The sequence below is a fragment of the Struthio camelus genome, chromosome 3 (genome assembly GCF_040807025.1).
Source record: "Struthio camelus isolate bStrCam1 chromosome 3, bStrCam1.hap1, whole genome shotgun sequence".
NCBI lineage: Eukaryota > Metazoa > Chordata > Aves > Struthioniformes > Struthionidae > Struthio > Struthio camelus.
Genome location: NC_090944.1, coordinates 116,501,850 through 116,519,319, shown reverse-complemented (window position 1 = coordinate 116,519,319; position 17,470 = coordinate 116,501,850). Strand labels below are relative to the sequence as shown.

The 17,470-nt window shown below is 34.4% G+C and overlaps 1 protein-coding gene across 5 annotated transcripts in view; it reads left to right on the top strand.

Moving 5' to 3' along the window:
* GPATCH2 (G-patch domain containing 2) overlaps positions 1–17,470 on the top strand; it is a 124,571-nt gene that overhangs the window by 76,144 nt on the left and 30,957 nt on the right. For all 5 annotated transcript variants that reach the window (XM_068939862.1, XM_068939860.1, XM_068939863.1 and 2 more), the window contains exons 6-7: positions 11,936–12,000; positions 14,849–14,888. In XM_068939862.1, coding sequence (XP_068795963.1) covers positions 11,936–12,000; positions 14,849–14,888 — 105 coding nt within the window. The remainder of the gene's footprint in view (positions 1–11,935; positions 12,001–14,848; positions 14,889–17,470) is intronic.

Here is a 17,470-nt window from a genome sequence, read left to right as displayed (position 1 = left end):
CATCTGACTGACATTTACGTTTACAGTTTGAGACAATGGTTATTGTCATACGTTACAAGTTCAGATGCCAGAGAAAGTGGCAAATGCAGAGATTTCTAAAATTGGCCAATCATACATAAGCTTTCAGGGTAAAACATACAAGGGAGAGCAAGCTCAAAATAATGAAAAGTATCATCCACTTTTAATATTGACAATAATGAAATTTGCCAAATTGGTTATACTGCTTGTGTGGGCCCATCTCATGGGATTGAATTTCACCTGAAATGATCAAAAATTGTTTTGTGGACACTCATTCTTTAAATGTTGTCTAGTCTAAATGCAGAAAGTTCAGGCTTTTATTTCAGTAGTTCAAATCTGTAATTTTACAAGGTTTGCTATTATCAAGCTATACAAATTTTGAAAGACATTTTATTCCAAATGTTAGTGAAATGTAGCCTTTTAAACCAAAAATTACTGATACCAGGATTGTTTTGTACATGGGGGAAATTCTCAGGTATGCTGCAGTCAACATTCTCTAATACCCTCTTCCTCTCATCTCACTGTCCTGACAATAATTAGGTTGTTATTTGTGCTTTGTTGAACAGTCTGTAATATCTCTGAGTGGTTTTCATGTGTGGCACTTAAAAGCTGCAAAGATTTTCAAGCAAGTGAAATTTACACCCGGTTAAAGGCTTTAAGATTGTACAGAACTCTAGGTGCTAAAATAAGAAACTGTTCTGCAGCTTAGAGGGAAAGATGAATTATAATAGCAGATCAATTCTATCCACCTCTAGTTATGACTGGTATTCCTAACTACTTTCTCAAACGCTGGAAGTGTAGTCATATGGAAAAGATGCAACAGCCAAAGGGGACCTCCCTGTGCTTCTGCTGCTGCTAACCTTTATTGTGTCAAAGCGGACTGTGGGCTTCAGTGCATATAGGCATTCTGTTTAATTCTAGTGGCTGACCCCCCCTTTTTTCATTTAGTTATACCTGATAAAACTAAAATTCAGTTCTCTCTTGAAAATTAAAAGGCATTACTTGCAGTCCGCATTCTATTCATAGTAAGAGTTTTCATCTGTTGTCTGATACGAGAAATGTAACATCAATGCATCTAAATAACATTCATTGTTTTATGTATTAATGGAACTGTTGTCAGCATGTTTGAAATGAGTTTTAATGTATGAGTAAGATGAAAAGATTTTAAAACAAATTATTTGGCTAGAAGCTCCATTTATAAGGTATATATTTCAGGCTAATAATCAGGGCTTACTGTGGGTCAGCATGTCATATCCCAGTGGTGTCTAGTGAGATGGCGGGTTATCTTATATGTCAGCAAGATAACCCTGTGAACAATTTTGAGCAGTCAAGATAATGGGACTGAATTCTGAAATGAGGAAGAAGTGAGAACAGAGGCTGGAGATATCACAGAATGCAATGTTGTGTGTGAGCACAGAACTACTGCTTTCGAAGGTGATTACCTTTTGGCATCATTAGTCATTTATGTTTGACAGTAATCCTTCTTACTAGGGTGCAATTAAAATGTGGGTGAATGGCAAAGCAAGTACATATTCCTACAGAAAAGGAAGGTGAAGTAAAAGAATGACTTTCTTCCTAGTGATCCTACCTTTTGTTTTATTCATCCTTTTTTTTTTAAACTTCCATCTCATATATTAGGTTTTTCAGTTGAATATTGATATTTTAGAATAACCTAATACGTATTTTTTACTGTTAGTTCTGCTTTGGGCAGCTTTTACTCTCCCCTATTCAAGTTGTGCTATTCACAATTCCTGTCTTATGAAAACAACTTTTTACTTATACTTATTTATCTTTAATTATAATGCTTCTCCTCTTTGTTAATAAAAGTAACATTTTTATGTAATTTGAGCAAATTTTAGATTGTCGTAACAATAGAGGCACTTGCATTCATACTTTAGTTTTTTCATTGTTATTCTGTAAGGTATTGTATTTAATGTTATAACTGGGGAAAACTCAACATTTATTACACAAATAGCTGCACAGTCTCTTGTTTTGTGCCTATTCAGATGATGCAACAAACTTTCTAAGTGTGCATCTAAATCAAAATGTTGATGTCATAATTGAAGTAATTTGGCCTTTATATATAAACAGAATGAATTGTGAACTACTTGGGATTTATGCTTGTTTTCACATTTAGAGCTTGCACAGTATATTGTAGTATAGTCCTTAGCAATTGGAAAATCGACTTATGTGTGCATATATATGTACAGTATATATTTTGACATATCTTAGGAGCACCAAGATTACTTTAAATGTATTTTTTCCCACTTTATATATGTATGACTCATATTTTCTTTGCCTTTTATTTTTAGCCATGGTGTATATGATTTACCTAATACCATTGAATATATTCCTTATATGAGCATTTCTTCACGCACTTGATACCAGTCATAACACATAGCAAAAGCTTAGTGACTTATGTAGCCTTTGGTCAGCCAGTAGAGGCCACTCATAGCTTGCTGCTGAAGCTGGACGGTGATTTGAAAATGGGGGTTTTGTTGTGTGCATGTGTTTTTTAATCCCCTCTGAGTAAGCTTACACTGCCATAAACTGTCGTAGTATTAAGGCTTGTACTTACAGAGTTCTGCTTATGAGTAATTCTGCTTATACGCGTAAATGCTTCAGCTGTTGACATCTGGAAGAATTGGAAGTGGAATGCATTTAATATTGACATTTTCTGTTTCCTGTAATAAGTCTTGTGGCAGTAGGAGTAAAAATCACCTTTAATAATATACTACAAGCACTCTTAAAGTATATGCCTCAATGATGGGATATTTTTATATCCTTTATTTTTGATACAATCTTTACTGTTGTTACATTACATTAATGAAGTAAGAAAACACTATTGCGTTTGTCTGTTTGTTTTTTGAGGGGAGGAGGGTCTTGTTTGTACATTTTTTGTTGTTTTTTTTTTTCCAAATAAGGAACCTGAGCTGAAGAAAATGACTTACTAAAGGTTAAAACAGAAAGTGTGCAGGAGAACAAGGAACTGAACCCATATCTCCCATGTCAAGCCTGGTATCCTAATCACCATGCTCTGCTCCTGTCTATATCACCATGTGCTAACTTCGGTTATTGATGGGATATTTAAATGCAAAGACATCTTTCCAGCATTTTAGGTCATTCTTAACTAGTGCTACTGAAGTCAAAATCCTGTTGACTTAGTGAAGCTAAGATTTCACCCTAGAATGAGTGTGACTTCTAAACAGACAGCTAAAATGTCGTAATAAAGATTTTTCATATGCCCCATGATAACCTCGGCGTTTAGACAATAGCTCTTTGCACTATAGGCAATTTGATTTAATTTAAATAAAATCTGTTCAATATTAGCTGTGTTTACAGAGTAACGAAGTTGCAGATTTTGGACTGTTACCTTATTTTACTATGTCTAATATAATGCAGACAGCTACCACAAAGATTTTTTTTTCCTAGTATAGTTATTTTTCTTAACTAGGAGTTGCAGCTCAAATTGAAATAGTGATGCTATGCAGTATGTTTACGTAGACCTGTGGATGTTATGTGTGTCCTTTTACCTAGAACTGCCTTAATTAGGAAAAAAAAAAAAAGAAGCTTTTCTGGTTTATATTTTCTTCCTGAGACTCCTACTAATGTTCAATAAAATCAATTCATTTTTTGCAGCATTCTGAGCTGCTCTTGAAACTAAGGTGCTACATGGTACTATTTCATATTAAACACAAGAGGTCCCAAAAGAAACTCTCTTACTAACTTCTTTCCGGACTAATATTTTTACTTTTCATGTTACCTGATGCCTTCTCTGCAGAATCAATAATTTATTTTGCGTTATGTGTTGGTAATTAATTCCTCTGGCTTAACAGCCCCTTAAGTGGTATCGTCTCACATATCTAAAGGGAGCATATACCCTGCAGTATGTCAGTACAATGTATCATCAAAACCTGTTCAATAGTATACAAGATTATCTCCATTCAACAAAGATCTAGGACAAAACATGATTTTCCGTCAGTGTTAACCATTTTAACTAAAAAATACTTATCCCATTCTCTTCCCAGAAATCTTGTTCATTTTTTTTAATATGCCTTTCAAGTTCAGGTTTTGCCTTAAAAGCAACAGATAAAAAATGTGTAATAACATTGATTCATAGGGAGAGGCCCTAATTGGCTTTTCTATAAATGATATTTAAATGTTACCTATTTCTTTGAAGGAGCCAGGTTCACAAGTAGACTTTCCTTTTTGTAGTCTCAAAACACTTAGTTTTTCCTTCTCCAGCTGTTAATCTTTCAGTCGAATACCATGTACAAAAAGGTAGAGATATTTTGATCATTTGTGTGAAAAGAAATGTAGAGAAAACTCTTAACAATGTGTGAAATGGCTAGAGAGGCTGGGGAAATTGGGCTTGCTAACTCCAAGAAACTTACTGATTCTCATTTTATCTAGGGTGTGTAGATTTTTATTTAATTTTTTATGAATGCAAAACAATAAAATATGTGCAGACAGATGAGGTGTATTTGCAGTAGGATTAAGGTTCATGTCTTTTGACCTATTTTCTTGAGTTTATGTTCCTCCTTCCTTAGCACTAAATATATTTTGCAAACATAATGGCAATGACCTCTTTTGAACTTCATAACACTTTATGTTAGTAGGATGTCACTTTTAAAAGAATTTATAAGTAGATTAGCAAGTAACTGGCATAAAATTAACTGTTCTGCCAGTGGACCATGAAGTGCCGGTAGATTCATGAAGACTTCACAGAACAGGCTTTGACTGAGCATTGCACTTAAGGGCAATCTGTACCATGAAGAAATGCTTCCCTGGAATGGTCAGTTTGGGTCCTTCAGCAAGAGAACGTCTGTAGAGGGAATAAGTACGTAGTGGTAACATCAAACAAAGATTATGGCAATATTCGGAAATGGCCGAAATCTGGCCTATGAAAACTGTGTTAATTTTGTTAGTTTTCTGTATCACTCCAAGTTAAATAGCTTATGTCTATGGCTTTTAAAAGTCATATTTGAAATCCAGGGCTTTGTTTGTTATAATGTAATATATAACAGCCTAATAATTTTGATAGGAAAGACTGCGATATCAGAGGGAAGGAAAACCTGAGATACTTGCCTTAGTGTGCTGACTATGCTGATGTAATTGCAAAAATAAGAAGTTAGTGGTAGAAGTATCTGCTTTCCTGTGCTTCTAGTAAAAAAGGGTATAAAATTAGTGATAATAAATTGATGATGAAAATAATAAGAATGCTCTTAATCAGGGTTATAAAATTTAAAGAATAGATTTTATTTCTTCCCTTGATATTTTTTGATCCAGTTTCCTATAAGTTGGCAATTACAGATCTGTGAATTATGGAAGTACCATTACGATTTTGTAGTTAAAACTGTATCAGTTTCCACCGCCGCATCCTATTTTCTGGGGTTTGATTGTAGTTGTATTTTGTTTTGGACAGCAACTTGTTAGGCAAAAATTCTTACCTAAGAAGCACGGAGTTATTACTAAAGTTTTCAAATTGTATTCATCAGCTTAGTGTCTTTATGGAAAGATACTATAAATGTGTGAACTCAGAAAGGGTACTTTTTATTCTCCTGGATTTGAGAAGATTTACTTAATAAAATCAAGTTTTATATGTGTTCATTTGTTCATGGTGAGTCAACCAGACTTACAGAAAGGAAAAACATTACCTATTCTTTCATTTAGAAAAGTGGTTGGCATCCTCTGCGTAACTATATTTTTGTTGAAATTTTATTGTTTGAGTATACTATGGACCTGACACAGTGATGGCTAAGTTAGGCATTTCAGTCAAGTATGTGTGTAATTATTTGTGTGGATTGTTTAAACTTTTTTGCATAGTAGGGAAAAAACATTCTGTTTATTATATCTGGCCTGGAAAAAGTGAGCTCGGTAATGCCCTCTCGGTATGGACTCTCCTATGGAGTGTTTGGTGTAAAATTCAATTTAAAATGCAACCAGTCGATTTCAGTATTTCAATATCAGTTAAATTTTAAGGTAAATGTATTTTTCCAGTAATGAAAAACATAGCCAAGGTCCAATATATATTCTCTTATCAATAAGAAGTAGCTTATATTTTTAAAAAAGTTTACTTCCTAAGCTAAACATAAATTATAAAGAGGAAATGTACCTAGTCACTTACCTGTACCTCGTAAAATAGATACCTGCACCTGACAGTATGGGACAAATTAGGGGGAAGAGGTATAGCTGAATGAGTATTTAATGGTAGTTTGTATAACTGAATAAATTAAGTATTAAAAAAAAAAAACCCTAACTGTATGGAACACAGCCTTACTTGGGAGCTCTATCATATATCTCTTTAAAAATAACTAATAAATATTTTCCATGGACTGAAGTTTAACATATACCTCAAATAAGAGGTAGAAATAATTGCTGAGTCTTGATATCAACTATTTTTTGTTTAATGTTATTTTATTTTTTGTGGGCAGGTGACTACACCTTTTCTTCAACCTACAGTATATACATTAAAATAGCATTATTAGGTTTATTTCATTAAAAGATCCATACTCATTAAAAGGATTCGTTTTCTTTGCGGACGTACCCGAACATATATGTACTTTTTCTGTTTTTGTAAAAACTCAGACATAGATATATTAAAATCAATTCAGTTAGGAACATAGAAGAATTTGGGTTGGAGGTCATAAAGTCCAGCCTCCTTCTCAAAGCAAACTGAGGTCAGACCTGTTTGCTCAAGGCTTTATATAATCTGGTCTTTAAAACATCCAAGGATGGAGACTGCACAACCTCTTTAGGCAACCTGTTTCATTGCTTGAAAGTAGTTTTATAGGCAAAAATATATTTTATTGTTGGCAAAGTAAATTTTCCCTCTACCTTCAGTTGTTGATATAATGGAATGATTCCTTTAAAAACTATAAACACAATTATAATTTAAGACAAAAATACCTGCTCTGAAAATGTAAAATTTCAGCAGTTTTAGCATTTAACTGCAGCTTGCTGCCATTTCTAGCTAGAATGGGGTGATTTTTGTTCATAACTCTCAAAATACTTAACAGTGGATGGTAAATAACGTCTTCCTTGTTTGAAAAGAAGAAAATTGAACTAAAAAGTAGGGTTTGACTTAGAAAGCTCTCCATGCCTTGCTGTAATCTCATATTTTCGTGAGTCCTGAAACGGGTGAAAGCAGCTACATTGTCTGTTTCGTATCTTTAATTCCATGTTCTTAGCATTTCAAAGTAACAATTGCTATGCTCAGCATTATTTCTGCTGAGTGAAATCCTCATAATCCTGTTTCTTCCTTGTCTTTTTTTCACTTAACCCATCATCCTTGCCATATATCGCTTCTGAAGTTTATCAGATGTAGTATCTGAGGTAGCAGGATACCACACTGTGTACTTCACAAAGCAAACCCCATGTACTTCAGTGCTTTTCCATTTTACTCTGTGGGTCAGTATAGGTCTTAATTTCTCAAGCAATGCAATCCTTAGTAAGTGTATGTTGACTTTTATTTGGAGGAGTTTTAGTACCAGTGTTTCAGAGACTCTCTAAACAGTATGCCGCCGCAACCTTTTCTTGTTACTCAAGCAAGGACTTGTAAAAGGACTTGTAGCTAGGAGAAGTGAAGAGTATCAAGGGTGCCCCTAAACTTTACTCATATTCAACCATTTATATCAGCTACAGACTACAGTGTCTCGTGTGAAATGGGTAGCTGGAGAGACTTTGCAAAGGGGGAATGTGAGGGTCAAGGAGGTCTGAAAGGACAACCCTAGTTTGCCTTCAGACTCATAGTTACATTGATTTGTGTAATTAAGCCACGTTGCTGAGTGCAGCAGAGTATACTTGTGTGAAGACCCATTGTATTTCTCTTGAACTTTTTGAAAGTTGATATCGTTCCCCATCCTCTAAGACATCCGTTACTCCTGACTGTTTGCTACATCTAGTAAATTTGTAAAAAGCTGCGTTTCTTAATTGGAGAAAATAGTTAGAAATGCTTCCACTTTTCATATTAGTTATAGTTACCTAAGTTCCAGTATGAGCGTGATCATGTTCAGTTCTGGGATAACCCACCTATGTAATATCTATTATTTCCTGGAACTGAAGGCTATTAAATATGCTGCTAAACAGCTTGAAAGAGGTTACTGGACCTTTCCTAAGCATTTTAATGACTCGTAGGAATGAGCTTTTGAAAACAGAATTCTGTTCATGTTGTATATGAACTTTAGAGTGTGCTGTGGCATTTTTTTTTCCAAGCGTGGATCCATCAAAAGATTTGAGAAGAATATTGTTATATCTGTTATCACTCAGAAAAAAAGTATTATGTAATCTTTACTGTACAGCATGTGGCAAAAGTAGTTTGCAGTACATTACATTATAGTTGTAAAAATGTGCTTTTTCAGATTACACTTAACTTGCCTAACTTGCCTATGGCTCAGGCATTTATCCCAACACAGAGGAGCAGATACCTTCACACCAGTAAGACTGTAGCCAAAACAGAGGTCTGTTACAACTGCATTAATTGGGATATAATTAATATTAGCTTGCCTTGAAACCAGGCCTAAATGAACTAAAATAGTGTAGCTAATAACAGTATGTAACTGGTTTTGTTAAAACACAGTGTGATAGCATAGCCAGACACAATATATGCACATTTTCTGTAAGTGTGTGAACAATGTGATCGCAAGAGGGGCAAACAAAGATGGGTATAGTTGCGTGTAGGTCGCATCCAAAACCAAAAAGCTGCCAAACAAAGCACAAGATAAGTGCAACATAAGTTCTGCCCAGTACACAGGAGGGAAGATTGGCAAGATAAAAGAAAACAAGAAAAGCAGTATCGCAGTATCAGGAGCAAAGGAAACCCCTTCCCCCCTTTCTGAGAGGGAGTGATAGCATAAAAATATGAGGCATAAGCAAGGAAAATTTGATGAGAAGGAACACAGGACCACTTCAGTTCCGGCTTCTCTCATCAAAGAGCTCTCCATGCTGATCAACTTAACCTCTGTGACTAAGAACCATCAAGGACTACAGACATCAGTGCTAACTATATGGCGTCAGCTCCGTGGTATTGTATGCTCCCAGCTAATTTAGAATATGATTATTGAAGGCTAGCAGTTTTGTATGTATACATAAAGGTGGTGATTAATATTGCCTAAGAATTGACAAGTGTGTTGTTAAAAGAGTGAATTCAGTCAAGTTCAAAGGAGGTCTGATTTGTCAGTCTTCTAAACACTCACTGTGATTCTGATTCCCTGGTAGGCACACTCACACACGCACACACACAACTCCTACAAAATTTTAGTTGTGTAAAACTTTGATGCTCTTTAGTTTTCTGTTGGGTAACTAGGTGTAGTACTTACTCTAAGCCCTGATTTTCTTCTTGAGCTTTGAGACTTCATCACGTAAAACAATTCCAGACAGCTTTGCAGTTCTCCTGCATGAGTCGAGGAGCTGAACAATCGAGCCGGTGTTTGTTTTGGTTTCAGCGTTCCCCTGCCTCTTTCCGGAGCAGTCGGCGCTCTGTCCCGTGGAGCTTCCAGAGGGCTGCACAGTAGATTTTGCTAATGGTGACTTAGCAGAGGAAGACCGGCGATAGATTTCTTTTTTCGTACTGGATGGCAGTTTTACAAATAGGAATATGCATTAAAAGATTGTGAATCTTGCAGTCGTCAGCATTCAGTCTAACATAAAGATCTAAGTAGGCTTTATGAATCTAGTTTTATAAATGTTCTATGGCTGCTCAGTGTCTGAAGTTGTCTAGGGTATGTTAAGAGAAACCTAAGCCAGTGCACTTTTGCCAATTGTAACTATATTCCAAACAAATTCATATTCTCATGTAATTTAGTGGAAAGCCACATTTTTGTTTTATGTATTATTTTAGAACCGGCAATTTATCAACTGAGTTTTCTTGAAATTTCCATGCTTATTAAGTTTTGGATTATGTATTTTGAGTGAGCTGAAGACTTAAACTTGTTTCCATAAGTATGGCTTCAGGTAAACAACCAATTTTAGTCCAGAAAATAGCTTTTGCTTCTGTCAACATGTTGTTTATTTTCTCCCTGAGATAAAAAGTTCAGTTTTCTGATATTTGTACCAAGATAAAGTCTGTAAACAAGATTAATATAGTGTGGAAAAGGTTGTCAGCAGCCCTGGCAAAGGAAATAAGTTGCCTGTACACAGAACATACTGTAAACTGAATAAAAGTGTCAGGTCCACCATGAGATAATGTGATCATGAACCTCTAACAAAGCATGACATAGGCACAGTCGACTTTTCTTATAGCCATAGTGTAGAAAATGGATTACTATATTCCAGGGATACCCACTGGAATAGCATGAAAACCTCATTTTGAGATTAATGCAGGATGTAACTCTCAAGAGTTGAGCTACATATTTACCTATGCTGTTAAAGCAAAAGTTTAGTTATTAATCATAAAATTTAGAAATTACATATTTAAAATATTTATTTTGCATTTCTAGGTCTGTCCTTGTGAATTGATGTTTCTTGCTCTGATCATAAGATAGATTATAACATTCTATAAATTGTTGTCTAAAGTGTGATCACAGTTGTATTACTATCACGTGGCTATGCAAGACCTCAGTAAATCTAGTAAAACTGTAGATTCCAAGTGCTGGTAAACGAGTAGATGCTGTTCTCCCGTGTGTGTTCTGTGCTGAAAATAGTCCTTGAGGTAGCAAGATTATGTAGTTGCCATGATCCCCTTTACCGGGGATTTAGATATTTGCATAGACCTTTCTGCAGCAAGTTATTAACAAGAAAAGCAACAGCCCTTTAGGGTGTCTCGATTCTGCCCTTTGTAATGTTATTCTTTAGGTGAGTGATGCAGATTTGGCTAAATACTTTAACCCTGTGGAGCTTGCACATAATTCAGGAAATGTTCTTTGAAAGTTTTCCGACATGGAGCTCCAAATGCCCTGGCTTTTCCCCATTGTAAAACCAGGAGAGCATAGGGATTGTTTTCTCTGAAAGTGGAGTGCATTTTTTCTTTTAGTGAGGAGTAGGCTGCCTTTATCTATGAATCCTCTGCTTGTGCACTTTCAGGATGCCTGAGCCATATATGTATATATATTATTTGCTGAGCTTTTGTGTTCTCCTTTCAAAGTGGGAGAATATCTGACTTCTTCCCACCTTTGGTCATCTAATGACTCTGAAACTGTCTCCCAGGGAACTGAACATTTGTTCCTGCATTCTTTCCAACAGCAGCAGCTTGCTTTCAGCTCTGTTTCTTCAAGCGTGCAACTTGGTGGTCCCTAATTCTTCTTTTACCTATCTTCAGATGCAAACAAAATAGTTCTATTAAGCAGTTTCTAAAGATAAAAATGAAGCTGCCTGAAATGCGTTTTTGAATAATGCCAGAATGTCGTCGTCTGCTGCACACTGCAGCAGATGTCTGCATGTGATTGTTCTTAAAAAATGGAGAGTATTATGTCATTTTGGTTTCTGTGCAAATAAAGGCATAGACAAGGTCTACAGTATAGTGTTGTAAATATTTTATCTTTGCTTTTTATTCTACATCCACTTGAGCTTCTAAAACTTTGTATTGGATACAAAGGCTGGGAGTATTTTTTTTTAATACATTTATTGCCGTTCTTATCCATAAATTAAAGATGACACGCTGAATATGATTTTCAAAATATCTAACTTCCACTTTTAGGAAAGTAAGTGCTTCATGGAATTTTTGGAAGTAAGCTACCTCCCTGACGTACATAAAATCCATTCAGAGTTAGACATAAGAGGTTTTGGTAAATCTTACATGGAACCTTTCTACAGTCAGACTTTTCTTAAAAATTACAGATATTGCTAATTGCATTTACTGTATTAGTGTGCTGTCTCTATTTTTTCTCAGTATCTGCAATATATTTTCCTGATAAATAATCACTGTGGGCTTATACCATATCATAATTCAAAGAGGATTTATTTTCCTGCTTTTCTCATTTAGATTACTCCAGGACCAGGTGGTAGCAGGAAAACAGTTCACTTATCCCAGGATTCTCTTCACCATGAGTGAGTATCAGTGATGGGAGTTATAGTTGTTCTTATTATTGTTTACATTACAGTAGTACCTCTGTCCCAAAGCCTCATTGTACAACTGTACAAACATCCAGTAAGAGAGCCTCAGCACAGTTACATAGTGATTCTTATTTAGAAATTGTATTTATAATCCTTTGTAATTCATAGTGTATTTCTTACTCATATATGAAGTTTAGTGCTTTCTAAATGAGTTTTATTAAATTTAAGTATATACTTTTCTAAAGCACAGTGTTCTTTAATGCTATAAACTAGGCTAAATAATAAATATAACAGGATGCTTAAAATGCTTGCTTCCTTATTTTCTCCAAAGGAAAGAATTTCAGAAATTCTAAGCTAACATATAGGAAAATAAACAAGCATTGCATCTTGGAATCTTAAACATTACGTGAGGATGAAATTTATCATAAATTCCATGGAAAGAGGTTGAATTAATTTTTGGACACATTTTAATACAAAATATCATTCAGTTTATTTAGATACTTCAGTGTAACATCAGTGTAAACTGTGATTCTGTTCAGCTGACAACGTTAGCAGTATTACTTCTTCACAATCTCTTCTAAATAGAATAAGATGAAATTTTCCAGTATTTTCCACATTGGAAATCTAAAACATAGGGCACATATGACTAAGAAATAATACGTCTGGGGGTATATTTACGTGTTCTAACTGCTAATGGAGATACAGAGTCCATAGGCCCAGACTAGCGTTTAAAATCAAATCTCCCCAAAATACAGTACTAGCATCAGTTCCTCAGTACCAACTGTTTTACTCTGCTGACCTACTTCTATTGCGTCGTTACTCACTGATATAGATGTTAACTAAAGAGGTTGTGATTTCATAGTTATTTTTACCTTAGAGTAATTCAACTGAGACTTTCTCATAATGGTTTTTATTTTTTGCTCATTTTATTAGAACAAACAAGCAAAAAAAAATTGGAATTGAGTGAATTGCCAAAATCATAATAATCAGTGTGGCGAAATATCCCTCTCATTAGAGGGGGTATTATTCTTTATCTAGACATGATTTTTTTAAGATATAAATATGAAACGCATTCAAATTACCGTGATATATTTTTTCAGTAGAAGTAATTTGTATTAATCGTTTAGTCTGTAATCCACTGTTTTGCCACAAACTCAGAGAGTTTATCTGGGAAGGATCATTCTATACCTATCCCATTCTGCTGATCGTGCATAAACACTTGCTGCTGACCATAGCCAGAGACAAGACACTTTTCTACACGGATTTTAGATCTAAACAATTACATTTCTTATCTTCATCAGCTTCCTTAAAGTTTCACCTGAATGTCTGTGACCTTTTTTTTATTGGATCACTCACAAACGTGATGGTTCTTTTCATACACTGCCACCATCAAAGTTGTATGTGCATGAACTCTCCCTCCGTTTTCCCCAGCTTTTAATTTACGGTAAAATTTTTACTCTTCAGTACAGTTTCATGAATGTTTCATGTCCATCATGTATTCATGTCTAACTTTCATCTCAAAGTATACGTCTAACTTTATCGCTATTATTCTTTTTTCATTTCCAACCTCTCCTTTTCCTTCATCACCTTAAAAGTAGAAAAAGGAGTGAAGTATTTACTCTGTTTCTGTCACAACTGGGTCTTACGTTCCTTCTAGAGCATGATGACATCCTCACAGTATAAAAATGAGAGGATTGACTGATCATGAACAAATAACTTTCAGATTTGAGACTTACAAAAGCAAAGTGTAGTTTAGGCCAGATGAGACAATTCCCATGACTTGCTTCTTCTCAAAGTACATTAATTAGACTAAAAGTGTTGGTGGCGTTTTGCGGCTGATGTAATATGCGGTGGAAAAAATACATGATTATAGACTAACCTGCGTTGAATTTAATTACTTCAGAAGAAGGGTGATCAAATGACAAGATTAAGCTTGCAGTCTTTCACTATATTGTCACTTTCGGAGGAACCAGATAACCATATGTGTAAATAATGTGATGGTCTTTCTATGCGTTATTATAGTGGACGGAATTATTTTACCCTTTCCCCAAAAATCTAATGCTTAGTGACAGGAGCAAAATGTAGGTAGTATATGTAGTTTCAGGACCTCTTTGTTTTAGTTGTTGTTTACTTCTCCTTTTCATTTTGCAAGTGTCAGGATTTGGCCCTGGGTTTGCATAATGCTTGCTACAGCCATGCTCACATGCTAATTCGGTTCTATATGGCTATAGTGTATGGGAAGCAGTGTTAATATCCTGTTATTTCTCTTGAGGGAAAAGCCATTGTTAGCTCTTGTACCTTCAAATCAACCTATTATTACAAACTTCTGTCTCTGCAAAATAAGGCTGCCAATAGTGCAAATTATGCAATTGTATTGAGAAATGAAGCTACTGAATTTATTGACTTTGAATTTCACTGTAGATTCAGATTTTAGTTTATGAAATAATACTATAGTGACAACTACCAGCTAGTCCACAATAGTTAAAAATCTTTTTAGCTATAGATGAATATACATGGAATTACTTTTATTAATAGCACATTCATTATAATATAATAAAATATTAGCGTTTATATATTATTTTAGCTTGTCTGACAAAATATAATTGCCTATAAAGCCGATGGCTACTACAGTTTGTAGAGCTATGTGCATTCTTTCAGTCCTTTCAAAACTGTTGCAGACTTTGAGAGTTCAGTAATATATCCCATTAAAATAAAGCATAGCCGAAGGCTGTATTTTCCTGGCAGACAATAAAATACCCAAAAGCACGCACATACTAGTCATATGACAGCATGTGCTTTGTTAGTTATATTGTTAAACCTGTCTTTTCTTTTTCTCCCACAGCCATTGGTTTAGCCCTGGGGCTAGGAAGGAACATAGCCAGGTAAGAACTGCTTTGGTCAAGAACGGTTTACTTCAGATATATAAAGGAATTTAACTACCTCTTCTCCAGAGGCATTGAACTAATATTGTTTAAAATGGATAAACAAAACGGGTTTAATTTCATCCTTTTTCACGAGGAAACTTATCAACAGCAGTGTGTTTGAAAAAGTCCTTTACTTAATTAAAATCTTTAATTAATAACTTAATTTTAGTTAAGATTGTTTGGGTTTTAACAGGTTAAATTAAAAGATAGAATATTTTCTTTTTAAATTAATTTTATTGTCAGTGTTAGTATCTCTAAGTGATGTGGTTCTATAAATTCTGGAAAGCAAAAATGTTTAACTCTCAAAATCCAGAAATACAGAAGAAAGACAGGAGTGCACAGCCTTCAGGAAGGTCTTCAATTCCAGTTTTTTGCCTTTCATTGGTTAAAAAGACCTCAACAGTAGAAAAGGAGCTATTAAATCTCCATTGTATCTAGCCAAGCGAAGAGGCTAATAGCGCAGATACTGGGGAGAAAAACTACCAGTTTGCCTGCTGAGAAGACCCTAAAATGAAGTCCCTAAGAGGCCAAAGCCCAGAGGTGTGCTTGGGGGAATATGAAGGCAGGTTCATATTTGAATAGCAACATAATACCTTGCTGTAGTGGTAGCAAGGTGCAAAGAGAGCATGCAGTCCAGGAACTGTAACATGTGAAAATAAATCTCTTTTTGTTTTTTTAAATATATAGATTTTTCAAGAATTCAGTAAAAGTAACACTATATTAGCAATGTATTGGAATTTAAGAGTGAAATTCCTTTGTATATTTTTAAGTTGATAAAAATTGATGTCACCGAGTTTAATTTAATTTAATTAGATGTGTCAGTTCACTAGTACTTTTACATGTTTAAATAGATATTAAACATCAAAAAGAAATAAGATATACAGAATCTTTTGGAAGATTCATCTTATGAAGAACCATCATGAACACTTCTAGCTCCCATAAGTCAGAGTTTAAATCAGTGTATCTTCTTTCTCATCCCCCCACCCCTTCTTTTGAACTGCAGAGCAAGCTGAATCTCTCAAAGTCATTCTACTTCCTCAAAACTGTCAGAATGAAAAAAAGTTTTAAAAAGTTTTAAAAATAGTTTTAGCTGTAAATTGTGAACTTCTAGCATGTTACCAAAAGCTGACTAACCCTTATTTAGCTTCTAGCAGACAGCTTCATATGATCCGTATTTACAGAAACGCACTGAGTTAATCACACATTGAGTTAAACAAGAGAAAAAGTTCCGTTGGGCTAATGTTCTTCATATTCCTGAAATTTTGTAGCTATAAGTAGTCAAATTTACTGATTAGAATGAGTTTGAGTAATTTTAAGTGTTTTTTTAATATATTGTCTCAAATAACAGAGTAGTTAACTGATTTGTACTCTTTTCAAGGTTCTAAACTTAAAACAGCATGCAAATTTCCATGTTAAAAATATTCTAACTTATCATACATATTGGTAATGTCCATTCAGCATGCTTACAGTTTGAAAAGTCTCTATGTGACCTGTATACAATGATAAATATATGCATCTTTTCTCAGATAATAGTAAGTTTGAATTATTTTTAAATTTTACTTGCTTATTTTGCATTTTCTAAAGGCAGAGACAATCTGACATTCACTATATTTATAATTTACACACTAATCGTAAATCCTGAAGTACAGCTAATATCATCAAATAATACAGGTGCTACTGCTACCTAATGTATTTTTTATTTTTAGGCAAGTAAAAGAAATGAGAATGATGGGGCAACATAATTATGATAGTGAAGGTTGTTCCTTTTGACAGCCTATAAAATTCTCACTAAAGTTTACAGCTATGGAAGTCTGTAGTATATAACTACAGATACAACTTGCATGAGTTTAATAATTTCTCTTTTAATTAGCTTTTGAAGTTAAGTTATTAAATAACTAACCAGCCACATCTAAATTTTCATAGATGATCTGTATTTTGTACTTGCTATAACTGTAATTTACTTATCTGCCAGAAAGTGTTGATAACAACAACACTGTTCCCCCAGCCTGATCATGAGATACACATTATATGATTGCTACACTGGTAAAAATTGTGGCTGCATTTAGATATGAGTTGCAAGTATTCTGATTTGTTAGCTTAGAAAATGAAAAAATATTTTGGTAAAATATATCAAAATAAGGTTTCTTATCTTTGTGCCTCCAGATTCTTTTAAATTCAGACTGCACTGTTTTACTGCGTCTGAAAACTGGATAGCTGAAATGACAGAGCACTCCTTATATAAGAAACAAACTATAAATAGTTGAGGAAAAATTAATCAAGCATAATTCTTAGAAAGGTATAATCTTTTGGAGTCCGTGCTCATGCACAAGATTGAGGTATGGTTGGCAAAATCATAAACTTCATCATTTCCTAATTTCCAATGGACCTTTAAATGTGCTTCCTGTGAATATTAGCTCCGTTTATCTGTAGTCCATTTCTAAACAGTATTTCATTTTGTACTTTGTTTAGTACATGGTTACTTCCAAGAAACATTTATTTATTTCATACTGTCCAGTTTTAACTTCTTTATGTAATTTTTT